This window comes from Chrysochloris asiatica, unplaced genomic scaffold, assembly GCF_000296735.1.
Source record: "Chrysochloris asiatica unplaced genomic scaffold, ChrAsi1.0 scaffold00136, whole genome shotgun sequence".
Taxonomy (NCBI): Eukaryota; Metazoa; Chordata; class Mammalia; order Afrosoricida; family Chrysochloridae; genus Chrysochloris; species Chrysochloris asiatica.
This window is the reverse complement of record NW_006408654.1, coordinates 1,961,361-1,975,201: the sequence shown is the minus strand read 5'-3', so window position 1 is coordinate 1,975,201 and position 13,841 is coordinate 1,961,361. Positions and strand designations below refer to the sequence as shown.

Genomic DNA, 13,841 nt, shown 5'->3' with positions numbered 1-13,841 from the left:
CCAAAGACTTTTTCCCAGTCTATAGGTTTTGTTTTTACTCTTTGGGTAACGCCTTTTTATAAGGTCTCAATGTTCTGTTTAGTCATGTTACTCATTCATTTGTTGTTTGCAATTCAGTTTATTCTGGCCACTCATGAAGGGGAATAAAAAACACCTACTTGTGTAGCATCTGTTTTACACATGCTGCTATCATTTAATCTGGCAGGAAATTTCTGAGTTATAGGTATTTGTATCTCCTATTTTTCAGGTGAAAGACTCTGGGTCAGAGAGAAATTATTTAAACTCAAAATATAAAGTTAATAAATATTAGTTTATCAATTTTGGTGTTTGACTCCAATTTTTTTTAACTTTTTATTGTGAATTGAGTAAAGGTTTCTAATTTTCTTTAAGTTTGTTATCATTGAACTAATTTTACAAACAGTCTTATTATGTAGTGTTATGTCTATGTTTCAAGAGTATGGTCATTAGCATTTAACAATTAAGAAGTTTTTATTCCTGCACAAGAACTATCTCTGAGTGCATATATCCTAGTGTGGCGCTGCAGGATAATGCACTGGACCATGAGGTCAGTTTGAATCACAAGGTTGACAGTTCAGCTGCTCCTGGGAACCTATATAGACAGGGTCACTATGAGTTGGAATTGACTCAGTGGCACTTGACATTAACAATGATTCAGACTCGCCAGTGACTCTACAGAATAATGTCTTTTATTAAAATTACTATGTGCCATTGAATCAGTTTCAACTCGTAGCATCCTCGTACAGAATCTCTGAGGAGTGACTGGTGTGTTTGAACCACCAACCAGTGCTTATTTTACAGCGCCACACTAGGGCCCATTACTATGACTCCTTTTGAAAAGATCCCAAAATTAGATGAAAAATAACAAGCATGCTTCATCCCTAGCTTTTATGAAGTATGTAACCACTCTGCTGAGAATTTTGTTTGTAGGACTTATGTTGTGGTGCTGTAGGATAAGTGCTGGGCTGTGAACCACATGGGCAGTGATTCAAACCTACCATCTGCTCCCCGGAAACCCGCACAAGGTCGTTATGAGTCAGAATTGACTTGAAGACACTTAGCAACACAACACTTAAGTTTGTTACCTAACTTGCACTACTTAAGTAATTTTATGTGTGACTTCCTCCCTGTGGCTCCTAGGCACCTAAATCTCATTCTTTTAAATTCCTTATCAAGTAGTTCCAACACCATTACTGTTACTATATTTTCTTACACTATATTTTGGTCACTGGTTTTAGGCACTATGTCTTGGTTCTTCATGTAAACCGTAACTGTTGTCTCCAAGACATTGTAGTGTCTTTGTATTTTATTTAATTGATAGTTGTATGTTGGTGTGTTCTCAGGCACTCACCACCTGCTTCTTGATGGATGTAATACAGTCTGGAAGTGTGAGTGCAGTTAGTTCTCTTTGTTGTTTGTGTAGTGTAGTTCAGAAAGGGTTCTTGTACTTCCAGACACTAGGGTGGTTTGCTCAGCACTTGACCTCCCAGCAGAGGAGGATGGTGTGCCACTGGACTGGCTGGGGTGGGGACTTAACCATGTCTTCAGCCACCAGGAGGACATTGGAAGTAAGGGAGAACCTCATCCCCTTTAGTCTCAACCCCCAGCTACATCTTGCACCTCGGGGCGGCTATATCAACAGTCGCCTGCAAGACCTCAAGGTCACGCCCCTCCATGCTAGCTGCTGGCCCAGTCATTTTTCTTGTCTTGAGCCTTTCCTATTCAATTTTACTTTTCCACTCAGCACTCAATCCACCTTTCTGTCCTATCCTCTGAAGCTGAGTGTTCGAGGATCACTCACCATCTGTATCTATTTCACTTGGCCTCCCGTGTCCTTGTGTTGCAGAGAACCTGCTCAGCATGTCTGCCTACAACAGCTTACCCAGAAATTCCTTGCTTTATGCTTTCCGGCAATTTCTGAAATATATTACTTTATTTTCTTTGGCCATAGTATATTACTGAAATTCTTTATACTGTTGTCAGCCCTTTTATTTGAAGCCCAGTTGGTTTGAACTGCAAGGTTGGCAGTTCAAGCTCACTAGCTGCTCCTCAGAAACCCTATACAACATCATTATGAGTTGGAATCATCTCAGCAGCACTTAACAACAACAAGTTTACTAGAATGCTGTGGATATTTGCTATTTGGGGTAGATACTCTCAGATACATGGTGTGCTCTTCGATATGTAGTAATTTATTTGATGCAATTTTTTTTTGTCTTTTAACGTTCACTTTGCTTAATTGATTTGCTTCTTCAGGTACCTTTGCTGTTGTTAAGTGCCATTGAGTTGGTTACGACCCATAGCAACCCTGTATATGGTTTCCGAGGAGTAGCTGTATCTGCTTATTCTTTGACTACCTCTGATATTTGTCATTTGTCAGTATTTGTAAATGTTAATTGGAGAACATGTGGGTTAGACTGGGCCAGCCTTTGTAGACATGATTATGGACCCTGGTACTCAGGCAAGGATCCCTGGTAGCACAGTGGGTTAAGCATTGCACTGCTAACCAGAAGTTGGCACTTTGAACTCATCAGCAGTTCCATGGGGAAAACATGGGGCAGTCTGTTTCCCTAAAGCCTCAGAAACTCCAGAAAGCAGTTATACTCTGTCTTTTTGGGTTTCTATGAGTTGGAATAGAGTTGGTGGCAGTGTGGGAGGGGTACTCACTTAATGTTACACCAAACCAAACCCACTACTGCTGAGTCAGTTCTGACTCATAGCAACCCTGTCGGACACAGTAGACTGCTCCATAGGGTTTCCAAAGCTATACATCTTTTAGGGAAATGCACTGCCACATTGTTCTCCAGCAGAGCCATCGCAGGTTGACCACTAATTTAAAAAGCACTTTACCCTGTGTACCACCATGACTCCTTCAGCCAATATTAGAGGATAAAGCTTTCCATTTCAACTGCTACTCTCACATTGGCCTGTCGTGCTTCCTAGTATAAACTCATGGTGGCTATTTGGGTTTATCCTTTTCTTTGATCTAGTACTCACATAGACACTGCCATGAAGACTGTGAAGGCTGGTATTGTGCAGTTTGTGAGAATGCCTCACCATCCAGTTTTGTTGTAAATGTTACCAGTGGGTTTTTTGGTTTTGCTATCTAGTTACTCTGTGTTGTTGTTAAGGGCTGTTGAGTCGTTTCTGACTCATAGCAACCCTGTAGAGGGTTTCCGAAGAGCAGCTTGTGAGTTATTCTGAATTTATGTTGACTTTGGAGGATTTGTAAACTCTGCTGCTGCTTTTTTTGCTGCAGCAGCTCCCAAGAACTATTTTATGTGTGTGTGTGTGTGTCTATGTGTGTATTTACAGCTTGTTTGAATTAAAATTTGAATAAATTGAAGTGCTTCGTGATCTGTAGGTTGCACTCCTTCCTTCCCTCTGTTTCTTTAGCTACCCTACCTCCTTTCTCTCCTCACAATGCATTAACTGAAGAAATTGAATTATGTGTCCTAAATGGAATGTTGGAGATTCTGCTAATTGGCATCCCTGTGGTGTAGTTGAACATGGTTTTTCTGTCCTCTGCATTTCCTGTAAATGATCAGTTAGAGCTGGAGGCTTGATCACATTCAGGTTCTATGATAACATAAACAACAATATTAGATGGGACAGGTCACTGAGAAGAAAACAGTACAGAAACACTGGTATAAAAATCTCAAGTAGAAATGTTGACTTTGAAGAACAGACAAATCCAAAAATACCGACAGCAGAATATTGGTTGCCAGGGAATAGATGTTAGAAAATCACAGTACATACTCTAAACAGAGGACAGATACAGAGATACCACTCTCTGGCTCACAAATTCCAGGTACACTCTTAAAACAAACTTGAGTATCCCAAATAGTGAATGAGCTGAAGAACATTGGGCCCCCCTGAATGGGTCAGCAGGGATTCAGGCTCTTTGGAGAGTGAATGAAATCATCAGACATTGTTGTTGTTGCTAAGTGCTGTCATAGTGACCCTGTTCCAATGTTCTAAACTATTTCACCTGACTATAGTTGCCATGGAAACTTTTTATTTATGTTTCTCTTCATCCTCTCCAAATTACTACTAGTAATAATTGAGCCAATTATTTAAAAAGGAAAGTCTCTATCTAGAGATCTCTGATCCTTCTTTTCTTCAGGATTAAGATCTCAGCATGAACACTCTAAGGAAAAATTTACATCAGACATATATCTTCCCCTACGAACACATGCTCTTTTACTTCTTAGTAGTTTATCACTATTTCATTATGTCTTTCTTGATATCAGTATATTTATCTTAGTTATAAGCTCTGACACCAAGGGCTCTTGAGTTGTTTGGGTTTTTTCCCCCTTTTATTGTATGATAGTTTACATGGGAGAACATTAGTTTTACACTCATTCTATCATATATCTTTTCATTGCCATAGTTACCATCCCATCCATGCATCATCACCCAACCAAAGGTTATACCCTGCAGGCCCCCCCTCCCCCCATGGTCCTTAGCACACAGCTTCCTTCCCTCCCTGGATCTCAAGTCCTCAGCCACTCCATCTCTTCATGTCATCTTCTCTGTTTCCATCTCAGGCCTCACTGGTTTTCTGGGTGGGGTCCTGATCTCTGCTCTTCTCCAGTGATGATTCCAGGGGCCTTCATTCCTAGACTGAAAGGTTAATCACATCCCTCCTTGCTATAAAATACCCACCTTTACCTTTCCAGTCCTCACAATCTGTCCTGATAACAATTTTTCACCCCTGCATCACAAGAGACCCATCCGCATTTCTTTTCATCAGTCCTTCCTAGACAGGTTGGGTATTACCCACTTGAGACTCCACCCTCCTCCCCGCCCTGTCGATCCAGGTTCCCTTTTGAAAGCTTGTAAGCCAGTCACTTCTTACCTTTGTATCCCTCCCCCCATTTTGGGTAGCCAATGTTCCAGTTGCCCATCCCTATACTGGACAGATTGTAACACCTTTTTAGGTATTCCAGTCAGTTCCATCCAGGCAGAAGACGGACTTACAAGCTTTCTATGGTGGTATTTCTGGTTATTCCTCCCTCTACTCTCCCGTGACTGATTTATAATATAATGCATGGAAAACCAAGGTTCAAGAGTCAGCCAAGCATCTCAACATTATTCCCCCCCTTTCCCCATTACAACCATGTCCCAGTCTCTGTATCCCAGAGCCCTGTTGTTCCAAGGCTGTGCCTACATCATTTATTACCTCTGTCCCACTTAGCTCATTCCTACCTGTCTGTTCTCCCATCTGCTTTGTTCCTCCATTCCCCTCTCCCTACTTGTATATTGACCCCCTCCCCAACACCCAAGCTACCCCGTCCTGTGCTCTACCTTCCCCTCCCGTCCTTAACCTCATCCCTACGCCCTAGCATCCAGTTAATCATCCACTTTAGTGGAATAGTATGGGTTCTTTTTCTTAGTCTTTTACAGTAGTGGTCCTATGCAGTATTTTTCCTTTTGCGATTGACTAATTTCACTCAACATAATTAATGTTCTTAAGGTTCATCCATGTTAGGAAGTGGCATGTAGCTTCCTTGTTATTTTTCAGTGTAGCATAGTACTCCATTGTGTATGTACCACAGTTTGTTTATCCATTCTTCAGTTGATGGGCACTTTGGCTGTCTCCATCTTTTTGCTATTGTAAATAGTGCAGCTATGAACATCGGAGTGCATATATCTTCCCGTGTTGTGTCTCGTTTTTCTTGTGGGTAAATACCAAGTAGCGGAATTGCTGGATCGAATGGTATTTCTATTTTTAACCTTCTGAGGAAGCGCCATATTGCTTTCCAGAGAGGTTGGACTATTTTGCAGTCCCACCAGGAATGCAGGAGTGTCCCAGTCTCACCACATCCTCGCCAGCATTTATTATCCTCAACTTTTTTGATCTTTGCTGTTATTGCTGGTAGGGCTCTTGAGTTTTTGCAGCCATACACTCCTTCACAACTTTCACAGTATCAACCCTCACCTTGCACTTTACACATGTGCACGTTCATGCAAAATTTGGCAGTTTTACCTTTCTGAAATTCATCCACTCAAGGATTCCATTGTTGTCTCAAAAGGAAAGTACTTTGTAGATGGATAGTTGTGTGGTCAATGGGGTTGTTGACAGTAATTTCAGTTTTGTTGATTTGTTTTCAGTTTGTTCTAAGTCCCATTTTCCTACCTTAATAAGCTTACTCATCTTTCTTGGGCTATGGGTTCATACTCTGTATGCACTCATAGGAACATTGATCAAAGCCTTATTCTCTGATCTTCAGAGGATGGCAGATGATGTAGATTTACACAATTGGCCTGAAGATGAATTAAGCCTGGCAGATAGGACCTATAAGAGTTGTGGAGACCATATTATTTTATGCCCCCTCATACCCTATATATAATTTTTTCCTAAAGATGGACTCCACAGAAGGCTTCTTTTTAGGGTAAAGAAATGAGAATGCAGTGATAGTTGCACACCTCTGAATAAACTAGAAACCATAAATGTGTTGTTGTTGTTGTTAAGTACTGTGGAGTTGGTTCCGACTAATAGTGACCCTGCACTGGGTTTCCGAGGCTGTAAATCTTTACAGGAACAGAATGCCTCATCTTTCTCCCGCGGAACCTTGAGGTTAGCAGCCCAATTCTTAACCACTACGCTACCAGAGCTCCTTATATGCTTTCAAATATTCTATTGAATAAATAAATCCATTTGAATGGTGGTGATGGTTTTGTGCCATGGAGTTAGTTCCAACTCATAGTGACCCTAGTATAGGGTTTCCGAGGCTTTAAATGTTTATGGGAGCAGAAAGCCTCGTCTTTTCTTTCGCAGAATGGCTGGTAATTTTGAACTGCTGACCCTGAGGTTAGCAGCCCGATTTGTAACCACTACGCTACTAGTAGGAATGTCAAATTCTCCATCATTGCTGCCCATTAATAATGAAATCCAACCTACATAATGTAATTTTCTTAAAGCCATATTAAATAAATAACAGGAATTTAATTTTAGCAATATTTTTGTTTAATCTATTACATCTAAAAAGGAGCCCTGGTAAACAAGTTGGCCTGCAAACTGCAGTGTCAGTAGTTTGAATCTACCAGTTGCTCCTTGGCAGAAAGATTGTTTTCTGTTCCGACAAATAGTTACAACCTTGGAAACCCTACACAGGTTGCTTCAAGTCGGAACCAACTCGATAATAACATTACATCAAAAATATTAATGTTGTGACATGTGATTTATATAACAATATTAATGAGATATTAAGAGTTTTCTCATACTAAGTCTTTGAAATTCAGTGTATATTTTAGATGCATAGAAAATGTCAGTTCACATTCCCACACTTCAAGTTCTCAATTGCCACATGTGAGTGAGTAATGGCTACCATATTGGACAGTGCTCTTTCAACATGTCTGAAAACTAAAAACAATTCTTTATCTCTAATTCAATTTAAAATTTTATCACCTAAGCCGTAAATTAAATTAGTCTTCTTACATTATAGTCTTGTAAAAGAAATCTTTAATAAGCATAATAGAGTGTAAAGACTTTTTCTTTTTCTCTTCTAGTAAACGAAGCAAAAAAGGAGATAAAAATGGAAAAGGCTTGAGACATTTCTCTATGAAAGTGTGTGAGAAAGTTCAGCGGAAAGGAACAACATCATATAATGAAGTAGCTGATGAGCTGGTATCAGAGTTCACCAATTCAAATAACCATTTGGCAACTGATTCGGTAGGTAGTTCATGAGCTTGACATTGATTATGGAGTGATTCAACAGTTTATTTTATTATTATTTTTTATTTATTAAATGTTTTTATTTTGGATTGAGTGAAAGTTTACAGGGCACATCATCAGCTTCACATTCAACCATTCATATAGCTTGTTTCATTACATTGATTATTATCCCCTCCATATATCATCAGTTAACAGTGTTTCTCTCTATCCTCTTTAGCTTTTTTTTTTTTTTTTTTTTGGGGGGGGGGGGTGGCGGGGAACTTGCCTTTTTGGAATTTACAGTCTCGGCTTTTAGGGAAGGTTTTTACATTTGTCTGTGGATATCCAGGGCTCATGTATGAGATTACTAACAAGCATTACTGAATAATCAGATGAGGGACAGTTTGCTATGTCTACTGGGTGGCTAAAGTCTGATCCTCAGAGCCTATGGTTTGGACGGTCAACAACGCTTGGGCCCACAGGGTCTTGACCTCCTGACCGGGTCTGCACGGTCTGTATCAGATTCCCCCTTATTTATTGTTTGTTTAAGGGACGCTGCCTGTCTTAGGCGGTCAGTGCGAATTCCTCAGTCTTACCTGTCATCGAAACTCATTGCAGCATGGCAGTGGCTCTGTCTTAGGTTGCTGAGGTTCCACATGATCCTTACCCGTCTCTGGCCACACGTCCAGCATAAACAGCCGCCATCCGTGGAAGGCATGGAGGGAGGAGATCAGCTGGGGACTCCATACGCAAGACGTTGCCAGCCCACCACTCAGCAGTTTATTTTTTGGGTCATTTGTATGATAGATTTGAGGAATCAGATGATTTAGGGAATCCTCAACTTCATAGCTGAGATTTTCATACTGTCTGATGGGGATTTTTATCCTTGAGTTTTGTTTTGTTTTGGAAAGGATTCTTTTACTATTTAAATATAAAGATAAACAATTTATTTTTCATAAACATCTAAGTCGAGGAAACCACATGGAGCGTAATACTGTGCCTTATAGGGTTACTATGAGTCAGAATCAGATCATTGGCATACAACTAAAGAATCATGCTTTTTATAGATTTTATATATATATACCTTTTATATTTGTCAGTTTTCTAATCAATTTTGGATACATTTCTTTATCTTTTAGTATTTTTTTCAATATCTGGGTTAACAAAATTCCATTTTAATTGAAAGCATAATACATGTATATATTTATTAAAAATGCATATATACAAAAGAGTATGTAATGAAAATGGTCTCCTTTCCACAATAGACCACAATATTCTTCTTCTAAAGCAGTAATCACTCTTACCAGTTTCTGGAATATCATTCTAGAACTTCTTTATGCATGATGGTGGTGGTGGTGGTGGTTGTGGAGTTGGTTCCGACTTATGGTAATGGTGGTGGTTATGTGCCTGGGAGTCAGTTCTGACTCACAGTGACTCTGTACATTGTTTCTGAGGCTGTCAATCTGTATGGGACCAGAAAGGCTCATCTTTTCTCTCTCAGAGCGACTGGTAGATTTGAAATTGCTGTCCTTGCAGTTAGCAACTCAGCTTGCAATTCACTACGTTACCAGAGCTCCTACTTTAAGCATACCCAAGATAACATTTTTTTTTTTTTAATTTTTTTTTTTTTAACAGAAATGTGATCATGCTATGCTTGTAGCATTGTTAGTTTTCTTATTCATAGATGTTTAAGCTTTCCACCCAATATTTTCATCTTGTGTCTCTGCTTTATTCTGGATTTTTTTTTTTCTAATTTCTATCTCAGTTCATTGTTAAAGCCAGTTGCTGAATTCTTAAATTTAGTTATATTTTACAGTTCTAAATTCTATCATTTCCTTTTGGTTTTTCAAATCCTTTGTTAAAATTCACAGCTTTGTTTTTATATCTTTGGACATAGTAAGTATAGCTGAAGTTTGTGTGTGATTTACTGCATTATTTGAGTGTTCTGAGATTCTGTTTCTGTTGTCTATTATCTTCCATGTTTTACAATCATGTTGTCTTACTGCCTTTTGCCAATAATTGATGTGCAGATAATTCAAGATTTAGGGTATGGTGTCTTCTATCAGAAAGAATGTAGATGATCAAGACCATTAGCAGCTAAAGGTGGCTTAATTCAGTTTCAGTGATTGAGTAGATTTGAAATGGTCTTCAAGTTCACCCTTCTTTAAAGGTGTAGTATGCAGTGGTTACAAATTGGGCTGCTAATCTCAAGGTCAGCAGTTTGAAACTACCAGCGGTTCTGCAGGAGAAAAATGAGGCTTTTTGCTCCCATAAAGACTTACAGCCTTGGAAATCCTATAGACTCGTCGGTGCTTAACAACAACGTCTTGAGAACCTGGAGTCCTGGTGTGGTGCTGCAGGTTAATGCTCTGGGCAAGGTCGGTTTGAACTGCAAGATCCATGGTTCAAGCTCACCAGCCACTCCTTGGAAACCATAAACAGGGTCGTTAATGAATCAGAACTAACTCTATGGCACTTAACAACAGCAACAACTTGAGAACCTAATCTGAAGAGTGATATTTCATCAACCATTATAATTTTTCTTATAAAAATGTGGCGTTTTCCATCTTGTCATTATTACATTCATATAAAGAAGACGCATATAATAAAAATAGAGAATGTGGAGTCCTACAGATCTGGATTTAAATCTCAGCTCTGTTACTTGCTAGCTATGTGACTTTAGATAAATTACTTAACCTCTGAGTGTCCGTCTTCATATTGATGGTTGGGTTTAATACTACTATCTACCTCACAGGTTGTTGTGAGGATTAGATGAGATAATGCATATAAATTACCTACATTATATAAAACTATTAATATATTGTGGGCCTTCTGTATAAATAATGATTATGCAGTAAAGATAAGCAATTTTTAATGTTTCCTACCACAATAATCTTCCATCTTGTAGACAAACATGTTTTTAAACACAATTGCATATAGTAAGCAACTGGGAAGTACAAGTTGTTCACCACTCATACTTAATGACCATCTGCTTTTGTGGCTGTTTTTATACACTTGGTGTGTGGTGCTATAGGATAAGCACTCGACCATAACATCGGTTTGAACTGCAAGGTCGGTGGTTCAAACTCACCAGATGTTCCTAGGAAACCCTGTACAGGGCCACTGTGAGTTGGAACCGACTTGATGACACTTGACAACAACAATTGTTGGTAATATGTACTACATACAGTGTTGCAGTGTATAGTTTGCTGGTGTTGTCCTCAATTAGTTCATTGTTAGGATTTACTGTTCAAAACCCTGCCACATAGCAGGTTATGAACATTGTGTGGGAGAGGTATTGGACTTGGAACCAACTTTCAACAGAGCCATTGGAACAAAACTCCATCATAAGTCGAGACTACTTGTACAGTACAAACATGTGGCAAAGAACACCTTAGTTCTGCGAGGTGCATGACTTTGATTTTTCCAGACAGCAAGAAAAAGAAATTGTGTAGACAAAGGTGTGAGAAATCCTGGTATGTTTTAAGAGTTAGGGTCTGGTCAATGTTGGTAGAGTGAGGATTGATGAGGGTAAAGCCAGGGGATAAGCAAAGACCCGTTTATAAAGTAAATTTGTAAAGGAATTGAATCTTTTGTGTTTTTATTAAATGTGGTCTGGACCATTGAGGAATTTGAATAGGGCAGTGACATTAGCTGTGTGTATTGACCACAGAGTAGAGATCGAGTTTGAAATCAAGACTATAGGCAAGATGACCTCTCAAGAGGTAGATGTGGTAAGTGAAAGATGAGATCCCAATCCAGCTTTCTGAAACTCTGATTGTTGTTGTTGTGTTAAGTGCCATCAAGTTGATTCCAACTCATAGTGACTTTGTGGGTGTGGACCACCATCCTGGTAGTTAGCAGTCCAGTGCTTATCTTATAGCACCACATCAGGACTCTGACACTCTGATTATAAAGAGGTAAATCCTTCTCATTTTATCATTTCTATTTCTTAAATGCTCTTTCATATTGTTTATTTTCTCTCAGTTACATTCTGGGTAATTTCTTCTGGTTAATCTTGTTGTTGAGTGCTGTTAAATAGGTTCCAACTCATAGTGAACCTGTGTAGGGTTTCCGAGGAATGTCTGGTGAACTTGAACTGCCGACCTTTCAGTTCAAACTGACCTTGCAGTCCTGCACATGAACCCACAGTGCCACACCAGCTTAATCTTACAGCTCATTTAAGTTCCTTTATTTGTGTGTAAGCTGCTATGTAACTCATTCTCAGAATTTTTTATTTCTGAAAGTTCTATTTGGTTCTTTCTCCAAATCTGCCTTGTCTATTAAATTCTACCTATTTCTTTCTCATGATTTCCATTCCATCATTGATTCTAAAATTTTTAACATAATTTTTTTGTGTGGTCTGTATTTTACTATCTAATGTCTTGGTTTTCCAATGATGGTAGAGTGTCACCTAATGAATCTTAGGTATAGTGACTTAACTTCATTTTTGTTTTATAGTTTGGGATTGTGACCTCACGTTCAGTGGGATTTTAACTGTGGGAATCCTAGGAAGCTAAGGTTGAAAGCATATCCCTCAGAAGGAACTGTATGTTATTTTTCTGCTAGTAGGTGGTGACTGCCAACCAGGGTCCATTCACTGTGTTAATATTTTGGCTTACAGACTGAAGGAGCACATAGAATTCACAGCTATTGAATAGATTCTGACTCATACCAATCTTATAGGATAGAGTACAACTGCTAGTTAGGGTTTCTGAGGCTGTAAATGGTTACAGAGGCAGACTGCTTCATTTTTCTCTCACACAGCAGCTAGTGGATTTGAACCACTGACTTTTTGAATAGCAGCCTAATACTTAACTCATTGTTACCTCTAGGGCTTCTGTCCCAGGAATGTATAAGATAGTGGAAATTTAAATGCAAAATGGTTTTTAAAAATTCTGAAGGAAGTCTTTTGGTTTCTACTTATGCCCATTTTCACTTAGAGCCCAAATGGAGAGAGGTTTTTTTTGACCTTCCTTAGCATTTGCCCTTTGAGAATCACAACTCTGTATAACTATCCCATTCCAACTCCTTTTTCCCCAAGCATATGCAATCCAAAATTCTTTTCCCACATCTCCATAGCAGTTAAGCCAAGTCTTCAGGTAACCCAAATCTGCAAATGCCTTAGAGCCATGATTCTCAACTTTTCTATGCTTAAAAATACTGCACATTTTGTTAAAATACAGATTCTGATTCTGTAGTTTCGAGGTGGGGCTGAGAGTCTGCATTGTGGTTCAAATTGACAGGTCATTCCTTGGAAACGCTGTCAGTTGGAACCAATTCAGCAACACTTAACAACAACAACGACACTAGCTTCTGGTGAGGCAGTTGTGGTGGTCCAAGCCACCGCACTTTTAGTTACAAGTCTTATTATTAGTAGTAGTAGCCTAAGCTTTAGTGTCTGCTTAGCATTTTGTCTGTCAACTGGACCTTCATTTTTCTCAGCATTTTGTTAATAAATGTTTTTAAGTTGAAAGAATTTTACAGTGATGATCCATGTACCCACCACTTAGATTCTGTGGTTATATTAGCACTTTATTACCATGTCTTCATTACACATTATGCCATTCTATCCAGGACATAATATGATCCCTTGCGGAGCAGTTGGTAATGGTAGCTGGGCACCATCTAGTTCTTCTGGTCTCAGGGAACTAGCACAAATCCCTATTAAGATAGGGAACAATCCCACTGCCCTAAAAATTTTTCTCATATCCTTTTCAGTCATTCCTTCCCCTACCCTGTCCTGTAATCTTTGACTTTTATTCCCTTGGAAAATTCCTTACAGGTATGCATGTAAGTGAAAATTTACATTTTTATAGTTGTATAGGAGAAAAGTTTCAGATGATTTAATTTTTCTGTTGCTAGAATTAGGGAGCAATAGTAGAGTTCATATGGCTGGGTTTTGTAATGTCTTTTTGAAGCACAAGTGAAGAAGTTTGATAATATAATTTAATTATGTAGCCTTTTAGTAGTCCAAATTTATTTAAACATAGAACTTCAGTTGCCCTGGGGAGTACTTGGCTGTTGAAATATGGATAAACCCCCATGACAGCCATTGGAAATTGAGCCAGCCAAGAGTCATCTATGGATGGAGGCCAGTCTATTGTAGCACAGAGGTATAATTTGATTCACATTTGTACCATTGAAAGTGCAAGAGGCAGTA

The 13,841-nt window shown here is 39.1% G+C and overlaps 1 protein-coding gene across 3 annotated transcripts in view; it reads left to right on the top strand.

The window, feature by feature from the left end:
• Positions 1-13,841, top strand: part of TFDP2 (transcription factor Dp-2 (E2F dimerization partner 2)) — a 189,169-nt gene that overhangs the window by 147,764 nt on the left and 27,564 nt on the right. For all 3 annotated transcript variants that reach the window (XM_006869852.1, XM_006869851.1, XM_006869853.1), the window contains one exon: positions 7,534-7,696. In XM_006869852.1, coding sequence (XP_006869914.1) covers positions 7,534-7,696 — 163 coding nt within the window. The remainder of the gene's footprint in view (positions 1-7,533; positions 7,697-13,841) is intronic.